The 20,412-nt window shown below is 45.2% G+C and overlaps 1 protein-coding gene across 2 annotated transcripts in view; it reads right to left on the bottom strand.

Moving 5' to 3' along the window:
* Window positions 1-20,412, bottom strand: part of TG (thyroglobulin) — a 211,619-nt gene that overhangs the window by 15,917 nt on the left and 175,290 nt on the right. For both annotated transcript variants that reach the window (XM_030553857.1, XM_030553858.1), the window contains exons 44-45: window positions 10,242-10,423; window positions 4,066-4,173 (exon numbers count right to left, since the gene is read on the bottom strand). In XM_030553857.1, the coding sequence (XP_030409717.1) occupies window positions 4,066-4,173; window positions 10,242-10,423 (290 nt within the window). The remainder of the gene's footprint in view (window positions 1-4,065; window positions 4,174-10,241; window positions 10,424-20,412) is intronic.

Raw genomic sequence — 20,412 nt, 5'->3', positions numbered from 1 at the left:
AGTTTTGGGAGCCCAAATGACTTACAGTGGACCAGGTAGTACCTTTTATTGGACCAATAAAAGATCTTATCTCACCTACCTTGTCTCTCTAATATCCTGGGACTGACATGGATATAACTACACTGCATGTTACGGTGGCTGACACACAGAACTTGCAACATGTTAGACTGTGTGATATATGCACAAGGTATGTGTAAAGTATCAAGGCAGATGTTGCAGGACACTTGAGTTTTGAGTCCATGGTAGAGTAGGAACTAGAAGACATGCAGGGATCATGGTATTGTGCAACAGCCTGTTTGGGAACAGCCATCTTCACAGTACGATGATTACTGCTATCGATGGAACTTGGGTACTTATACGGTCCCCAGTACTGTCGGACCTGATCACATGACAATGTTTAATGTATTTAACCTTACAACACCTCTGTGAGGTAGGGAAGTGCTATTGTCTATATTTTACAGATGGAGAACTGAACTGCGACACAAGGAGGCTAAGTGACTGCCCAACGTCACACACGAAGTCTATAGTAGAGCAGGGAATCAGACCTGCCTCTCTCAAGTCCCAGAGGAGCTCCTAACCACTGGGCCCTCCTTCCTCTCCTTCATGCGAAATTATTACAGCTTGTACAAAACACTCTGCAAGTCAATAAAGTTGAGTCATATCATATGCAGCTTCCCTGTCTCAAACATTTCCATATACTAGAGATAGGCTCAAGATGTAAAAACTGGACAAAGGGGCAAATCTGAACTTCTCATGGCTTGAAGTAAAGCTGGGGAAATAGTGAAAAATATACCTGTAAAAATGTATTCAGAGATTTATGGAAAAATTTCCAATTACCTGGGAAATCTATACAGGTAGCTAAATTATGAGAAACGGTATTTATGAATAGTGTATTCAAATGAATATTCTAAAATGTGTCATCTGAATTACTCAGATTCAATCATTCAACTGGCTCTAGTTTGAGGGGGTCCTTTTGGACACATCTCTATCATACACAAGGATTTTGTATCTTACTACCTTAAGATTACAGGGTTTTTCTCATGTTATTGACTTGAAAGCACTCTGTGATGAGTCTATTCCATGCAAAGTCACACAAAGCAATGGACTTATCGGCATGGTTTGCTTGGTGTGTAATGGAGCTGTCAGACAGTGTGCTGGAGCATGTACTGGAGTGATTTTCACCTGCCAGAAATGAGATGAAGAATTCGGAGAAGCTCAATTAGAACAAACGACTTACGTGGCCCAGGTAATATTTTTTATGGTTCCTCACCCACCTTGTCTCTCTAATATCCTGGACTGACATGGATACAACTATACTGCATGTTACAGTGGCCCATAAACACACAACTTGCAGTATGTTAGACTGTGTGATATACCCCCAGATTAGTGCGCAGTATGGAGCTGTGCACTGAATAAGACTGGGGTCCTATGGAAAAAATGGTGTGTGATCACGTGTAAGTACAAGGGGATCAAATTAAGGTTGCACAGGCAACCTGAATTCTGGTATTTCCTAACTTTTAAGGGCTTGACTCTGCAACCTAAATAAAGCTCTTTTAACATCATTTTTGTTTGTTTTTATAAATCAAAAGCATGAGTAAAGATGTGCCTGGACCATGAAGTTTAGCTCCAACCTGAACCTGACACTTGGAAGATTCAGATCTAACATTCCAGTTTGGGCCCAGTTCTCATTACAAGTGACTTAACTCCAAGCTGCCCAGAGAGCCTGAGATTCTAACTGAGGAGTTCCTTGCTCCCTGTCTTGTGTTTTCACCACTAGACTACACTTTTCTACCTCCCTAGTGTCAGGCACGAGCTTTTTTGCAAGTGGCTGTGGGAAAGTGAACTAATAATCTTTGTTGCAACTAATTTTCTTCTATGACCAGTTCTGAACTGACCAAAAGGGCGGCACAAAGAATGTAATACGTTCAGCTGGAAAGCATGAAACAAGACTGAAAGAACTGGCTTAGATCCTGGCTGGCTAATATATAAATATTTGAAAAATGTGTACTCAAGCCAGGAAAAGCTATATAAACTCTTACAGATATGGGGAGCTGGAGAAGTAGTAAATTTTGCAAATACAAACAAGATCTCTAATGGGACAAGTTGAGGTGGAAAGTTTGCTGAATCCTCCTAAATTTCTGTGGTTCTAAAACACTTCCTATGGGTCCACAAGCACTATCACATCTACCCCACAATTATTTGCTAGTATAGCCAATAAGTGGGCTATCTCCATTCTCCTGCAAGATTAAACTTGCTGGCTAAATCGAGAACACACCTTTCCTTTTTATCTTGTTAGGTTTTGGCGGAGTGTATTCCGTTCCATTTGGAGTCTTGTAGAAGTCATTTATCTAAATACATTGGTAACCAGACAGAATTGTGTGACTGTTCCTGCAAGAGTTCCCGATGAAATGACGGCTCCCCAGGGAGTCAGCTCTTCTCTGCTTTAAATAAAGCGACTATACCTGCTACAGCACCACAGTGGCCATCTTCTATAGCCTAGATCTCAGTTGGTTTTAAAACGCTCTCTGCCATGCAATTGGAAACAAATTTATTCACAGTTTGTAGCCCAATTTCAGCTAAAACACCCTCCCGACCCACAAAAACAAAACCTCAATCCACTCAGCCATCCCATCTCTTCAGGGAGACACTGGGAAAAGAGAGCTCTAGCCACAAAGCTATACATATTAAAAGACACTACTGGACCAGGTGAATGGAGGACATGGCGAGAGAAAACTGCTGTACTAAAAACACTATGGCCTCAATTCAAGAATGCACTATAAGCATGTGCTTAAGGGTAAGTATCTGCTTAAATGCTTTGCTCATTCAAGGTCTTTAGCAGCAATGATGTGAGATGTTGCCTTTACTGACTCTCTGACACTTCTGGCCTGGGAAGGAAGGAACCAGGTGCTTCTCGTGGCAGTGAAAAGCCCCAACCGCTAGCTGGAAACTAGGCTGCCCAGCCTTGACTTCTCTGGAGGGACTTGTTTAAACGAGTTTGAAAATCTTCAGATAAAACAAGTAAAAGTTGATTAACCTTCATAATCTGTAGTTATTCACTACAGAAGAGGATACTTGCAGCTCAGTAGAACTGGGGGGTTGGGCTTTGGTACTTATCAAAACCATTAAAAAAATTGTTTGAGAAGCTGTTTCTAGCTGGAGTTTTAACCCGTTCTTTTAAAACTTGATGCTGCTTCTCCACATAAAGTGAGTAGCCCCCTAGAGTCACAAAAAGGAACCCCCTCATGCTAAAGTCAGACATGCTTGGCTTAAGCCCTGATTTTGCAAAAACTCATGCATGAGAGTAACTTTCCCAGTGAACTCTGGGAAGGTGCAGTCAAGGTGCAGAGGAGAAAGATGGCTTTAAAAGACCATCACACCACCCAGGTTTTGGTTGCTCTGGGAACTAATGCAAACCCTGATTGAATTATAGCATCTCAGAAGGCTGCTCTAACTTATGGCAGTCTCGCCATGGCTGCCATGGGACTGCTCTGCAACCAAGAATGGCTGCAGCACAAAGTGGTCCTACGGTGGTCCTGCACTGGGGAAGTTTTCCAGGGACCACTGAAGTTCCTTTGTGGCCTGTCAGTGCCACCAGAAAGGTGGACAGGGACTGGTTCAGGGCCCAGAGTCTGGTGCAGTGACCTGCCCAAGGTCACATAGGTTATCTGCAGCAGAGCTGGAAAATGAAGCTAGATCTCCTGAGTCCCAGTCCAGTGCTTTAACCTGATCATCCATCCTCTCTAGTCGGAAGGTCATCATTAAGCTTCTCAGCATTGGGAAAACAGTCAACGGTAAAGCTCCATTGACTTCAACAGGAGTGGGCTTAAACCAATGCTGAGTGCATCTCAAAATTCCACTCCTTTCCCTTTGGTGCTTTATCAAGAATCATCACACTTAAAAAAAAAAAAGTCTATTGACCATGGATGACTTATGCTCAGTACCATGCAAAGAAGGAAAAGCTGGTCCAGTGACTTGTCCAATGAAGAGCAGAGACAAAACCAGACCAGACTACCCTGGTTTTGGTTTCACAAACTCCACATCCAAACAAGGTAAGACAGATCTTACCTGCTCTGAGAGGAGCTCACAGGCACATGGTACATGAAGACATTCCCTCTGGAGTTATCAGCCCAGTCCTTGGCCATGCTGATAATGGGACAGGTGATAAAGTGGTCACTGAAAAGAGGCAAAGAAGAGAATATTTTCCTATGAAAACAATTATTCTGTAACCAGAAAAGACTTTAAATAATCTTCCTATTTTTGATGGCAGGCTTCCTCGGGTCTCCCAGAATGGCTTCTGCCTCCTGTACGTGACTGCCTTTCTCCCTAGTGGAGTGAGCCACCCACGCTCCACCCTTGCACACCCACGCTCCACAGAGAGAAGGAGAAGGCAATTATAGCCAATGTCATTTAAAAAGCTCTAAAAATTATGCTCTAAAATTATGCTTTTCCATGCATAATAATGTTGCATATTTAAAATCTGACATCTTAGGAGCTTGCAGGCCTAGAAAGCATTCTTTCATTGATTCCTGGCTGTCTAATGGCATAGATCTCCTATTTCTTGCCCCAGCGGTTTGCAAAATATGTATTTAGTGACATTTTGTGAAAGCAATTAAATAGCTCATTGATTAAGGCTGAATATCTCCCATTCTGGATCTGTGTAATTTTGGAGGGAACTTCTGCATTGGAGAGAAGGAAAGGAACATTTATTTGGCATGTCTTAAAAGGCATCCATTTGACACTGCTTGGGGATACGGAATAGGATAAGCAGTTGTCTGGGAGAGATGGCTTTGTGGGCAGAGTAAAGGGCAAAGTGATTCCAGCTACATGACAAATCTAAGTTACCACATGGATCGGAAATTTATCAAATAGAAATCACCACCACACACTTGTATTATATGCACAAAGACTTCACACAAGACAGTGTGTATGTATACATCCAGATCTACATATATATGCATACATGGTATGAAAGTCAGATATTTCAATTGTTGTTCATTGCAGTGAATATGCTACCCTTGCTGCTACATAGAGCTTTTATAGGAACTGCCGTAAGTGAGCAGTGAGGGGAAAGAATATGTAAGAAGAGCACAACAATTCATTTCTTTATTTAAGCATTTCAACTACAAGGCCCCTCTCTAGGGCAGCTATTTTAGTTCACCAGAATTTATTTTAAGTTCACAGAACCTCAGCTCAGAAACCACAAAGACCTGGGCTGACTGACCACAACTCTCTGTAGGAGTTACGGCAGGCAACACCCATCAAAAACTAAGTCCACTATTCTTCGTAAACCTGTAAGCATAAGGTTTTATCAGAGCAGATGGTCTTTGAAATATCAGGAGCTACACCACTTTGAGACCATTAATTATGGAGGAATATTCTGAAATCAACTGGCCATTAAAAACTAAATCCTTTGCAGGAGGAGCAGGGAAATGAGTCAAACATTCTAGGGAAATTTAAAAAAAAATGAGATACTGCAACACTTTAAAACCTGTGCATCTCTGCAAACACCTATTACAGTTATAGGAGAAGAAGAAGCTTGGATAATTGAAAAAAAAAAGTTTCCTTGGGTATTTTAAGATTAGAAACAAATAGTATGGAAAGTACGTGTGGGTTTGTATACCTTCTTATAGCTCAGAAAATACTGCATAGAAAAAAAAATGGTGAAACAATTTAAACCTGGAAAAAATATCTAAGAACACCACCAAAGCAAATTAAAAACAAAACCAAACCCCAGAAATACTCCTAACTCATAACATATAGGGCACTTGAGTTACACTTTAACCACTTATGCTTCTTTCTCATGATCTATGACCACACTAGAACGCGACAGAAAAATTATAGCCCCATAACATGAAACTGACCTGGGTTTATATATTTACCCAATTATTTTTTAACCCTTCTTCTTCCCTATCTGGCCATCTTCAGTATTTATAAGTTATGTATCACTACCTTCTCCTCTCTGAAATGTCTGCCACAGCCTGGAATAAATATTAGGGTGGAAGTGTTGTCTAGTGGTTAAAACAAGGGACTTGAATTTTGGTGACCTGGGTTCTGTTACAGGTCCTTCTACTTACTCACTGTATGAGTTTGGGCAACTCATTTATTTCCGTGAATCAATTTACTCATCTGATAAATGTGGATAATAATCCCCTAATGGTGGGTGCTCTGGGGCTTGTTTAGTGTTTATAGCTGGGCCCTACCAAATTCACAGTCTGTTTTAGTCAATTTTCACAGTCATAAGATTTTTAAAATAATAAATTTCACGATTTCAGCTATTTAAATCTGAAATTTCACAGTGTTGTAATTGTAGGGGTCCTGACTCAAAAAGGAAGTGTGAGGGAAAGGGGGATACAAGGTTATTGTAGGGGGAGTTGTGGTATTGCTACCCTTATTTCTGCACTGCTGTTGGCAGCGGAGAGCAGCAGCTGCTGGCTGGGAGCCCAGCTCTGAAGGGAGAGCCACAGACAGCAGCAGCACAGAAGTAAAAATGGCATGGTATGGTATTGCCACTCTTACTTCTGCACTGCTCTGCAGAGCTCAGTCAGCAGCCGCCACTCTCCAGCTGCCCACAGTTGCAAGCAGCACAGAAGTAAGAGTGGCAATACGGCAACCCCACTAAAATAACCTTGAGGCCCCCCTGCAACTCCCTTTTGGGTCAGGACTCCCAATTTGAGAAACGCTGGTCTCCCCATGAAATCTGTATAGTATAGTGTAAAAGCACCCAAAAGACCAAGTATCGTGGGGGGAGACCAGATTTCATGGTCCATGACGCGTTTTTCATGGCCATGAATTTGGTAGGGCCCTATTTATAGCATATTTTGAGGCAGGCCCTCGAATGAAAGACGTGTCAGACAAGAAGTACTAAGTCTGAACATTATCATGGCTTCTTGCTGAGGTAGCCATCGCACAGGCTGAGAGGTAGTGCCTCTTGCGAGTGACAGATTTACATATAATGGAATTTCCATGCAGCACAAGTTATCATAATTCTCCCCATGGTTTTTAGCATGTTTAGTACTAGGATCCATACTGGAATAAGTTGTATGTAGACACTACAGTGATTGGCACCCCATAAACATGGCAGACAGATGGATGGACATGGCGGGAAAACCCAGCATAGTCGTATTCTTGATAAAAAAAAAATCCCTAAATATCATTTGAAGGAGCAAATTGCAGCCTACTATCTGCTTCTTGCTTGTTTTCTCCTTGGCCACAATGCACAGGCACACCAGGAACACCCAGAGGCCTTTCCCAAACACATTCATTCATTGGATTGATTCTTGGATCAGGTTTTCTACATTAACCTTGGCTCACTTTCAGCTCTCTCTCCCTTGGCAGTGGCCTGCAATGCAAATGAAGGCTGACAGGCTACTGAAAAAAAAAGCATGCCTCCGGTGGCACGTAGAGTGACACGAGTACCATACTATGTAGCACAGACACTGGAAATCAAAACACTGCAGCAGCAAGGGCTCCTGTAAAAGCAAGTGTGAAACAGACGAGTCTTCACATTGAGATAGCTCAGCAAGTCAAACTAACCCACCGCTAAATACATCTGCTTGGGAATAAGGAAAAATCTTCACAACAAACTTGTATGCAGGGTCGTCCCTAGCTATTCTGGGGTCCTACGCAGCCCCCCGTGGGGGGTGGGGTGGGGTCCCAGGCTTCTGTGAGGGGGGGAACGGCCTCCATGGCAATGGACGCAGGGCTGGCTTGGGGGACGAAAGGAACCACCCCCCAGCACGTACCAGAAGCGCAGCTGGGGCCGGGCCACTGCACTTCCTGCTGTCGGTGAGTGCAGGCCCAGCCCTGCTGCAATCCTCAGGAGAGTGAGGGCGGGGCTGGGGCAGAGCAGGGGTGGGAAGAGGTGGGGCTGGGGCAGGGCGCGGGCGGAGCAGGGGCCATACAGTGGGGGTGGAGCAGGAGCTGGAGCAGCACACAGCTGTGCAGGGTACCGGTGCCCTATGCAGCTGCGTACTTTGCGTATGGGTGAGGATGGCCCTGCCTGTATGCTAACCAAAGATAGCAAAGAGTATTTTTTGCAAAGAGGAAGGCTTTCTAATCTATTCTAATTAAACATGAAGGGTCAGATTTTAGCCACCTTTGCATGGGTGCAGTGGAGGAGAAGGTGCACGGAGGGAGCTAGGAAGTAGTTAGTGCACTAATTTAGGAGTTTGGCATTTTACAGTCACTGTGCACTGGTATAAATGACTACACAAGGTGCCAGGAAATGAAGCATCAAGCTCAAAGGCTTTCTCTGCCTTAGTTTAGCTGTCTGTGGAATCAATAATACACAGAGGTGGTGTGATAATTAACGCCCAAACCTGCAAGTCTTCTGTGTATGCAGATCCCATTGTTTTCCATAGGAGATCCATTTGTGGAGAGCTTTCCAGAAAGGATAAACTATATTTTTACACTTTGATAACATATGTATGAGTGCAAAGGCCAACATTTTGAAATCTGACCTCTGAATGCTGTAGGCATCTAAATCCACACTCAGGGCTTGTCTACATCAGAAAGTTGCAGCGCTGGTGAGGGAGTTACAGCGCTGCAACTTTGAAGGTGTACACATCTGCAGGGCACCACCAGCGCTGCAACTCCCTGTTTGCAGCGCTGGCCGTACTCCCGTTTTGTCTCGGGTGTAGAGGATCCAGCGCTGGTGATCCAGCGCTGGTAATCCAATGTAGACAGTTACCAGCGCTTTTCTTGACCTCCGTGGAAGGAGGAAGCCTCTGGTAATCAAGCTGGTTTCCTTTCCCGGTTTGCTCTCTCGGTCCCGGAGCCAGCCAGCAAACCGCAGGGAAGGAGACCTGCTTGCTCGGGGTTCCGGGACCGAGAGAGCAAACCGGGAACGCCGCGGTTTGCTCTCTCGGTCCCGGAGCCACCCAGCAAACCGCAGGGAAGGAGACCTGCTTGCTCGGGGTTCCGGGACCGAGAGAGCAAACCGGGAAAGGAAACCAGCTTCGCCGCGGTTTGCTCTCTCGGTCCCGGAACCCCGAGCAAGCAGGTCTCCTTCCCTGCGGTTTGCTGGCTGGCTCCGGGACCGAGAGAGCAAACCGCGGCGTTCCCGGTTTGCTCTCTCGGTCCCGGAACCCCGAGCAAGCAGGTCTCCTTCCCTGCGGTTTGCTGGCTGGCTCCGGGACCGAGAGAGCAAACCGCGGCGTTCCCGGTTTGCTCTCTCGGTCCCGGAACCCCGAGCAAGCAGGTCTCCTTCCCTGCGGTTTGCTGGCTGGCTCCGGGACCGAGAGAGCAAACCGCGGCGTTCCCGGTTTGCTCTCTCGGTCCCGGAACCCCGAGCAAGCAGGTCTCCTTCCCTGCGGTTTGCTGGCTGGCTCCGGGACCGAGAGAGCAAACCGCGGCGTTTCCGGTTTGCTCTCTCGGTCCCGGAACCCCGAGCAAGCAGGTCTCCTTCCCTGCGGTTTGCTGGCTGGCTCCGGGACCGAGAGAGCAAACCGCGGCGAAGCTGGTTTCCTTTCCCGGTTTGCTCTCTCGTCCCGGAACCCCCCTTGAAGCCGCCCAACAGCGCTGCAGTGTGGCCACATCTAACACCACTTGCAGCGCTGGTTGCTGTAAGTGTGGCCACTCTGCAGCGCTGGCCCTATACAGCTGTACTAATACAGCTGTAACAACCAGCGCTGCAAAATTTTAGATGTAGACATGGCCTCAGTCACCAGTTTTCAAAGTTTCTGGACTTCTCTAGTTCCTTCAAGAGCTGCTGTAAGGTGCTCCAAACCTCTGAAAATCAGGCCATTTATATAGGTATCTAATTGTGCATGACGGTGACAAACCTTAGTCACATATCTTTGAAAAATGTGGCCCAGGAACTGTCATACTGTAATGAGGATCACCTAGGTGAGAAAATCCCTTCTTGCAACCAGATCATTTTTAATAGCAAAGGGTACCTGGACAAATACTGTTGGGTAACCTTTTTGGTCTCAATATTTTTTTTACTTCAAAATGCAGCTGATGTGGAAAACCCATTTTCAAAAGGGCACCAAAACCCTTTAATCTTTTACTAACAGCACATGGCTATTAGAAGATTTAAAATAAACAAAAAGAAAAAAGAACCCCAAACAGCCATACTACTACACAATCCAGATCCTACAGCCTCCCTTTTCCCATCTCTCAATGAAGGTGCTTGTAAGGTCCTCACCACCATAGTATCTGAGTGTGTATTTGACAATGATGAAAACACAAATCTGTTTAACCCCAAATCTCACAACAGAATCCTAAAATTAATTTCTTACCGTGTGGCGTTCTCCAAAGCCCGGGAAAATGATGCATAATCGGCAGTCGAGTGCTGGAGGGAATAGTACCAGGCAGCTGCGTCTTCAATGAAGGAATTGGAGTCCTCTCCTCCGAGAGAATTCTGCAGAGCCTGATAAAAGGCTGTTTTGCTATTGGCTCTTCCTTGACTTTCTTCAAATTTCTGTGAGCAAAATCAGGGTCTTTTTTAAAAATGAAAGTTAAACATTGCACAGAATGCCCTGTACATAGGCTCAAATCACCCTCTGCAGAATCACAAGGGGAGACAGCACTCTTCACGCTGATGAACTCCCATGGAAAGGCAGAGTGCTGTCTCCAACTCCTGCCATTATCATACAAAGATGCCCATCTCCTGAGGCTCTGTGGGGGGTTACGGGAAGGATGCAGTAGGGGGATGCTGCTCTTTGCTGCATAGTCCTTAGATTTGCATCTAAAAATTGAAGCAGCAGGCAATTCAGAGCTGCATTACCTCCCTCTGAATCCTGTTCATCATGGCTACTACTAAGAAGCCATATGGGGACCCAGCCATTAGCAGTGTGGCTTCACTAGGGGCTACACTGCCAAGGTGAGGGGCAGTTCCAGGATAGAGGGGAAATCCCTTCCCCACAGATGCCTGAGATCAACAAGGGTGCAACCTTCATGCTTCACAATCCTCCAAGCCCTCCCCATCATGATGGGAAGCTCCCTACTGGGAAGCCCTCTCAGGGCTTCTTCCAGGTTGAGTCAATGTAGCCCAAAGAAAATGGAGGATCAAACTTCAGTTATACTGAAGAGACCACAGGTCATATCCTCAGCTGGTGTAAAGTCAGAGATTGCACACATGTGACCACAGGAGTAAGGAGGGGTGGAGGAGACAGGGCCAAGGCAAAAAGACGCCTCGTCCAATGGGAATCCAGAGATCGGCATGCAGAGAGCTGTCTCATGCCATGCCCAGTTTCCCACCCCTGTTCTTGATGGAGCCAACAAGTCCTGGAGGCTTTTGACATCTCTGTTATTTAGGAATGTTATCTGTTATCCTTTTAGATCTTTCACATTCTGTTTTTAAATGGCATTGATTCCAGGTCTGGAAACAGACCAACTTCTTTAAAAGCTTGAAACGAGATTTCCTGTCTGCAGGAGACACTTGCACAGGTGCATGGGGCTGAAATTTGGTGAGATGTTTTTAAAACATTCCAGATAGAAACATCTAATAAGCTGTCTTTATCATCATGGCTGGCCCTCCTGAAACAAAACAGACCCAAATCTGCCCAATCAAATTACTATAGATACTGTACTTCTACTGAATATTTTATTGTGTTGACCTGCGTCTGTTTTTCCTCAAACAACTCAAAAAATCTTTCCACTACCTTGCATAGAATGTACCAAAAGCTACAGAAGGAATAATTGCTTTTCCAATCGATTCACAGAAATTAGAGATGTAAAAAAAAAAAGGCTCAAGTCACAAAATCCATCCCCTGTTGCCATCATAGGATGGTCCTTACTACTCATTCTCGTGTTCTTTCCAGTCCAGTTTTCAATGACCGTTATCATGGGATCAAGAAACAGAAACATTATCATTAAGGAACTGATTTAAAGCCCATTGAAGTCAATAGCTGTCTTTCTACTCACATTCATGGAAGATCAGATCTTTAGGAGCTGGCTGCATCACTGTATTTCTAATGATCTAGTGGCACCTTTCATTGAAGAATTGGTGCTGATGGATTTGAGCAATTTAGAAAGGGAGGAGTGGGGTAAAGAGGATAATGTTTTATGGACAGTGCCCAGTCCTGCTAATTGCTGAACACCTTGCATGATCCAAGCCTTATTGCATGTTTTAATTTTATATTTAGTGATGGACAGTGTGACGTTGCACCACATAAGGCTTTATATAAATATGCTCATGAAAGTATAAATGACATAACTAGAATATGTTTTATGCTATATATGCCATGTAACATATCTCTGTAAAGGTTATGATCTACTAAATCTATTCCTCCTTTTTGTATGCATGTATCGTTTTTGTATTCGAAGTTATGAATATTGGCTGTGTACTTGCTTGATTTTAAGAAGATTTAGTAAAGCATTTGGTCAGCTTCTTGAGAAAGGAATGTGAAAGTTAAGTGCCCAATCAAGAAACACTTAGACAATGGATCTTGGAAGGCTCCAATCCACATAAGAAGTCTACTTGAGGATGTTCAAGATAACATGTGAACCATGGCTGCTACCTGAGTTCTGAGTCATGCACGGACATGTGACTTGTCCATGTGACTTCAAAACTCCATCTTGTAGCTGGGATTCTACACAGGGGGAGGGAAGAGTGTCCACCCACAAAAGAAAGTCCATTTAACCCCCTGGGAGACCCCTCCATTATGTCTTCAGCTGGCTCAAGAGATGGCCTCTCCACCCTCAAAGGATACCTGAAAGAAACTGGAACAAAGGACGGTAACCAGTGTGTGTGTGTGATTGCTGGACCTAGACTAGAAGGAGACTAGTCTGTAAAAGGAAGCTTACTGGAACACCTCTGAGAATGAGGTTTTATCTGTATTCAGTTTTCTTACTATATTAGGTTTAGACTTGTGTGTTTTATTTAATTTTGCTTGGTAATTCACTCTGTTCTGTCTGTTATTACTTGGAACCACTTAAATCTTACTTTTTGTATTTAATAAAATCACTTTTTACTTATTAATTAACCCAGAGTTATGTATTAATACCTGGGGCGGGGGGGAACAGCTGTGCATATCTCTCTGTCTGTGTTATAGAGGGTGAACAATTTATGAGTTTTCCCTGTATAAGCTTTATACAGGGTAAAACGGATTTGTTTGTGGTTTGGACCCCATTGGGAGTTGGGCCTTTGAGTGTTCGAGACAGAAACACTTCTTACACTGGTTTCAGTTAAATCTGCAGTTTGTGGGACATGGTTCAGACTTGGGTCTATGTTTGTAACCGGCAAGTGCGTCTGGCACAACCAAGCAGGGCTCTGAAGTCCCAATCTGGCAGGGAAAGCAGGGGAAGAGGTAGTCTCAGCACATCAGTTGGCAGTTCCCAAGGGGTTTTCTGTGATTCAGCCCGTCACAGACACATTATATTATTCAACAACTGCCACAGATGCTAAGGGAATGACGAAACATCAGGCTCATTCACTTAGAAGAACACTTTACAGTGCTTGGATTACAATTTTTGTCACCCCAAAAATGTCCTAAGAATTTTGGTGCCCTTTCTCAGCAGTCAGATCATAAAATTGAGTCACTAGGGTCTTGTGAGTCAGCTATCACTGTGGGAACAGAGCTAGCCAAAAAATGGAATTTCTGCCTCCTTGGAAATTCTGAGATTTTGAAATTTGGTTTTGTCCTGAATTGAAAAGTTGAATTTTTCATAAAACCAAATATTCTGAAATATTTTCTTTTGACCTCATCATTTTGACTATATTATATCATAAAGAATCAGAATGATAAAGTCAAAATGAAATGTTTGGCCTTATCAAAATGAAATTTTAAATAATTTATCAGTGAAAATTTCAATGAAGTTGATACATTCCCACAAAACATTTCAATCATCAGCTCAGCATATTCCAGCAGAACAACCTTCCACTTGAAAATTTTCAATCAGCTCTAATAGGAAACATTTTCCAAAGAAGGCTTAAAATAATAGACAGTAGTAGATTGATAGAAAGAACTGCAGCCTATGTCAAATAATTTACATTCTACAAACTCTTTCAGAGCTAAGGTTTACCAAGATCAGGAATTATAGACTTGTGAGCCTTTCTTCAGTATTATAAAAAAACTAGGTCAGAAAATCTTTAAAAACAAAGGGCCAGATTCAGTGGTGTGGTGCTTTGCACTGTTTTGGTGACAAGAAGCAGTTATAAACATGGCTTTAACTGACTGTCACCTTGAGTTTACAGATCCTTTCATTGTGGGAGCAAAACTCTAGCATGCCAGTGAATTTGGCCCAGTATATTATAAAGCACCTAACTGAGTAGCATATGGTAGAGACAAACCATCACCTCTTCTGTAAGGCGAAATGGTACCTCTCCAATGTGTTAGAATAGTGTTAAGAATTAGCCCTCAAACACAGTGGATAAGAGGAACAAGTGTATATAGTGATTTTAGTTTTTCAATTGGCTTTTGACCAAGTCCCTCACAGGAGACTATTAAGAAAACTTACAAGCCAAGAGGTGAGAAGCTCAGCACAACCCTGTCACAGATTCAAGCTAGCGGAGAGATGAAATAAAGAGTTGGAATTAAAGAGTCAATTCTCATTACAGATGGAACTTAATAGCAGTTTTTCCCCTGAGGTCGTTACAGTCACAAACTCCTGCAATGGGTTGCATGCAGGTAAGGTCCTGAGCTCTTGAGAACCCCTACTGACTGCAGATACTGTGGGTGTACGGGACCGCCTGCACAGCTCAGACTGCATACATAGGATACATGCATAATATTGCTAACTTTCTTTCCATCCATCCATCCACCCACCCACCATTTCCTGGCTGTGCAAGACAGCCTGGGTCTGAACTAGGGTGGGTGTACCAGCAGAGAAAAGGCAGAAAAAGCCAAAACCTTAGTCTACCAACTAAACAGAATCCAAACTCCCACCATGACTACGCATCCCTCTCTGCAATCCATATACTATCTACTGTGTACTAAACACACTGTGTACACACACACACAACATGCATTAGACTTTAAGACCATAAAGGATCTTAGGTCATTTAGTCTGAAGGTACGTCTACTCTACTGGGACTACATTGGCATAGCTACATGTTGCCGTAGCTATGCTGGCATTACCCTGCAGCATAGAAAGAGTTTACACCCCCGCAAGTAACAGTAGCTACAGTTGATGGAAGCTTTCTTCTACTGATGTAGCTGCATCTACACTAGGGGTCAGGTCAGCATAATTATTTCAGTCAGGGATGTGTTTTTTTCACACCACTGACAGATGTAGGTATGAGGAGCTAACTCCTGTGTATCACAGGCTGTAGATTTTCACCCACTTTCCCCTTTACTGAGACCAATAACTTGTGTTTGATTAAAGCTTATCATCCAAAAGGCATCCAAGTCTTGATCTGTAGACTTCAATAGATGTGGAATCTACCGCTTCCCTTGGTTCCCTTTGGTTCCCTTTGTTAGCCTGTTCCAATTGTTATTCACCCCCCACTGTTAAAAATGTTGCCTTATTTCTAATCTGAATTTGTCTAGCTTTAACTTCCAGCTATTGGATCTTGTTGTGACTTTTTCTGCTTGAGAGAGATATTAGGTTACTTCAACCCACCCTCTGGAAAGTGCCTGGTGAGATGGAGTAATGGCTCCACCTCCTCTCCACCATTTTCCTCTCCACAACTTACCAAAAAGGAGGGGAAGGAAATACCAGGTGCACAGCCTCTGATCTCCCCCCAAATACCCCCACCTTGATCGAGGTATCCCTGACACAGCTGAACCAGTGCACTGGGGGGAGACCTTATTTCTGTATATTGCTCTGTGCAGCCTTGCTGGGACTAGTCAAAATCTAGCCCTTACATTGTGAGCTCTTCAGAATAGGGACCATGCCTCCTTTTATGATTGGAAAGCACCTTGTGCATTGTGGGCACTAGTGGAAAGAAATCACAAATACCACCCCCACCACCAGATTCTGTAGATCTACACCAGTGGTTCTCAAACCATGGCTCAATCAGCACACGGCTGCAGCCTATGTGATACCCTCAAGGCCACACAGGTACTATATGTATTATGTAGATGCAGCCCACATAACACATAGAGAACTGCATATGTGGCTCAGTAGTAAATAGGTTGAGAACCACTGACCTACACATTCTCTGTACTGCCTGGGGTACAGAACTCTGTGATAAATATTTCCCAAGAGTTGACATGTATAAATATCCTGTTATAACACCTCCTATTGGGGAAGCACTGTGGTTTACTCTTTTTTTGCACTGTCTCATAATAGGTGAAATTCACAAACAGCAACAGGCCTTGTTCCACTTAAGCCCTATTTTGAGGTCTCTATCTACTTTAGGGCTTGTCTACACTTGAAATGCTACAGTAGCACAGCTGCGCTGCTGTAGTGCATCAGTGTAAATGCTGACTACCTACGCCGACAGGAGAGTTTTTTTCATCAGCGTAGGGAATCCATTTCCCCAAGAAGTGGTAGCTAGGCTGACAGAAAAATTCTTCTGTCAACCTAGTGCTGTCCACACTAGGGCAAAGTTGGCTTAACTATGCTGCTCAGAGCTGTGGGTTTTTCACATCCCTGAGCAATGTAGATAAACCAACTTAATTTTCTAGTGCAGAACAGGCCTTAGGTATTTATACAATAGCTGAGTGCCTCATAATCCTGTGGAGTAACTGTGCCAAAGGGAGCAGTTCTAGTAGTGTCTTCGTTGAAGCGCTAAAGTGGCACAGCTTCACTGTATGCAGGAGTGGCGCCAAGGTTTTTGGCGCCCGAAGCGTGGGTCCTTCTGCGCTCCTGGCCGTCTTTTGCAGCAATTCTGCGGCGGGGAGGTCCTTCCGCGCTCCCGGTCTTCGGGGCACTTCAGCGGCGGGTCCCGGAGTGAGTGAAGGACCCGCCTCAAAATTGCCGCCAAAGACCCGGAGCGCGGAAGGACCCCCCGCCGCTGAATTGCCGCCGAGAGCGGCAAAATGCCGCCATTCCAAATCCCGGTGCCCTAGGCAACCGCCTAGGTCGCTTAAATGGAAGCGCCGGCCCTGACTGTACGTGAAGAGAAGCTCCAGGTTAAGAAATATCTGAAGTGCGAAGGATACATGGGAGGGATGCGGAAAGTGAAGTTGTATATTCATAGAAAGCACTGCTAGTTCTAAACATACCAGAACTCACAACACAGTGCACACAAAGCAGTGTCGATGTAGCTGTGTCAGTCCCAGCAGCTGTGTCAGTCCCAGGATATCAGAGAGACACCGTGGATAAGGTAATCACTAACAGAAGTTGAGCCAATAAAAGATATTACCTCACCCACCTTGTCTCTAACCCCAAAAATGGGCAGATAAACCTGGCTTGGTTCACATTCAGAAAAATAAAACACAATGCAAGTAACAAGAGAGGCAGGCACCAGCCACTACTCAGTGATTAAACAGCCCTTCCTCCCCTATAGATCCTTGACAAGTTTCAACCTTAGTAGGGATTATCCATAATAGCCTTTAAATGCAGTTAGCAGTGCTGACAAACAATGGATAAAAATTAATGGGCATGCGTGCAGCCCCACAAAACAAACGTTGATAAGATTGTTAGAAGTTGAGTGCACTTGATAACATGTTTGTAGAGAAGTGTGAACAGTTAGGACAAAAGCATTCACAATGGCCACATGACAACTCAGCCACCACCCTGGCAGCACAAATCTAACCCAAAAGACGTTGGAGGAGCCTTGTTAGAATTATCTGTAATTTGTGTGAATAGCCACAGGAAGGAACAGCTAATGACCTTCAGCTACAGGCAGGGGCAGCTCTATGTTTTTTGTTGCCCCAAGCACAGCAAGCAGGCGGCTTTCGGTCACGTGGATTCAGCAGCGCGCCTGTGAGAGGTCCACTGGTAAGGTGGATTAGGCGTCCCCACTGCCAAATTGCCACCAAAGCCACAGGACTGGCAGACCTCCCGCAGGCAAGCCACCGAAGGCTGCCTGACTGCTGCCTTCGCAGGGACTGATAGGTCGCCCTCTGTGGCTTGCCACTCCAGGCACATGCTTGGAGCACTGGTGCCTGGAGCCGCCCCTGGCTATAGGGGAACAAAACCCTCACAATGCTGTGTAACCCCCAAAAGTGTATGCCCGTGTCCCCTCATGCTTTTCAGCAGTTGCACAGGGTGTGAAGCAGGGGCGCCAGAATAATTTTTATAGTGGAGGTGCTGAGGGCCATTGAATCAAACTGTAAACCCTGGATATGATGGACAGCACTTCAAGCAAAGGGGTGCAGCAGCACCTCCTGCACCCCTAGTTTAAGCACCTATGGTGTGAATGTGTCTAGAGCCCTGCGTGGATACAAAATTTGTATCCACATCCGATCCACAAAAATAAAGCAGATATCTGTGGATTTGCAGAGCTCTAAAGGTGTCCCTCAGTTCCCCCCTCTGTGTCTGTGCTGTTCCGATTAGTGTGCACATTTGGAATCCCTGATTTCCCTTGCCTGTGTACATGCCTGTACAGGGTTTGTAAACCAAACTTGTGCTGGGCCCACTCGAAATGGAAGCACTCCCCTTTACCCTCACAAATGTTAGGGAGTGTGCAGCAGACAAGGATAATATGAACAGCATTTGCCACATTGGCATCCAGACGGGGACACAGGCACTGCAAATGAGATTTCAGCCCACCAAACACACTCCATGACCATTCTACAGCTACTGATTCTGTAACTGAATTCCCACTGATGCTGGGGTATGGTTTCATGAGCCAATTTAGGAGCGGCAATGCCAAAACAAAAACTGGACCGACACACTGTAGAGAACCATATTGTTACTGGGGAATAAAGTGCCTTCTTTCCCCCTTCAAGAACAAAGCCAATCTTCTCAGTACCATAGTGCCATGAACTTTTCCAGGGTTTCCCGTGTTGGTATTCATGAATCTGCCTCAGTGGTCCACTAAGCCTTGCAGAATGAATGAATAATAAACTTTTCAGTTCACAGCTACCTGGCCCGTCAATGGCCCTTGCACAGTTTGGAAGCCCCATCTTCTCAGATTCAGCTATTATTTCTGGAACTTTTCTTATGGCAGCCACCTGTGGGTAGATCAGCATTAACAGTGTCACACACCTGCACAAACATGACTCTGACAATGGATTTTCCAACCCTGAAATGGTTTGCAGTGGACCTGCAGCTGGTGCTGCCAGTTTCCACAGGGCAATAACCACCCACTTTTCTGAGTCGAGTGTCCTGGCATTGGAGGTTTGGTGCAAGCTCCTCACACAGCTCCATAAGGTGCGTTTTCCTCGTTTGGAAGTTCTGAAGTCACCGCTCATCATCCTGGATTTCCAAAAGGATGCATGTTCTCTTGCACCACAAGCAACAGTCCAACCATGGACAACCATGGCAACACCAGCATTATCATATCTATACCATGGGAGTGAATGAACTGTCATTCACCGTCCTGGTAAGCCATCTTTGATGTATCAGAAAGTTCTTTCCAAATTCCATCCAACATCTTGTGATCACCTACTCCACTGCATAAATGTCTGTCCTGTAATAAAGAACAGGAGCAGAACCATGTCATCATCCCATCACTCCATGTCTTCCACCCAATTTGGTTGGGCAGGCATGACCAGGAACTACTACTGGGAAAGGTATGGGACAGTACCAACAACACACAACAAAGTGGTTCCTAGAACAGTGGTGGGCAACCTCCAGCCCGCAGGTGGCTCATCAAGATAATCTGATTGTGGTGGATGTGCTGGTTGCTGCTTCCCGCAGCTCCCATTGGTCAGGAACAGAGAACAGCAACCAGTGGGAGCTACAGGGGGCCGTGCCTGTGGACAGTCAACGTCAGAAAAATGTCTCATGGCCTGCAATCAGATTATCCTGATGGGCCGCAGGTTGCCCACTACTGTCCGAGAGTACTCCCCTGTGATGCACAGAACCCTGGGATACCACCTCTGAAATGGTAGCGCTGTTCTGTAACAACAGCGGCCATGTGGAGGTGGGTATGCACACGTACACAGCGTTGTATATATGTCCAGCACAGCATATGGGGACATTCAGCGTGGATATAGGGAACATGCATGAGCATATATACTGGAGTGGACAAACTTACTGAGCCTCTGAGCTGTATACGACAAACTTCAGAAGTTTGAGAGTTGGGGTGTGCCTGCTGGGGCTTGGGACTTCTGCCCCATGGAAGGCACCTGTGGGGGCTCAGGCCTTCAGCCCTGCTCCTGCTGAAGCCCGGAGCCCCAGCAGGTGTGCCCGATGGGGCTGTAACCCCGAGACACCCCCCCCTCCTCACTGGGCAGAAACCCATACCCCACCATCCTGTTGCAAGGCTGAGATTCCAAGCTCCCCCCCGGCCCATGCTTGGTAGATGGAGAATGGGAGGGCATCAGGGGGGGCTCCACAAGCTGCACTTTAGCTGCAAAAGCCACAGTTTGGCCACCCTGGTATATACAGTCAAGTAACCGAGTATGTGCGCCAGCACAGACATAACCTCTGACAACTGCCCTGGGGACAAGCGTAAAGCATTCCAGC

This window comes from Gopherus evgoodei, chromosome 2, assembly GCF_007399415.2.
Source record: "Gopherus evgoodei ecotype Sinaloan lineage chromosome 2, rGopEvg1_v1.p, whole genome shotgun sequence".
Taxonomy (NCBI): domain Eukaryota; kingdom Metazoa; phylum Chordata; order Testudines; family Testudinidae; genus Gopherus; species Gopherus evgoodei.
The sequence above is the reverse complement of the archived record's forward strand: the minus strand, read 5'-3'. Positions and strand labels throughout refer to the sequence as shown.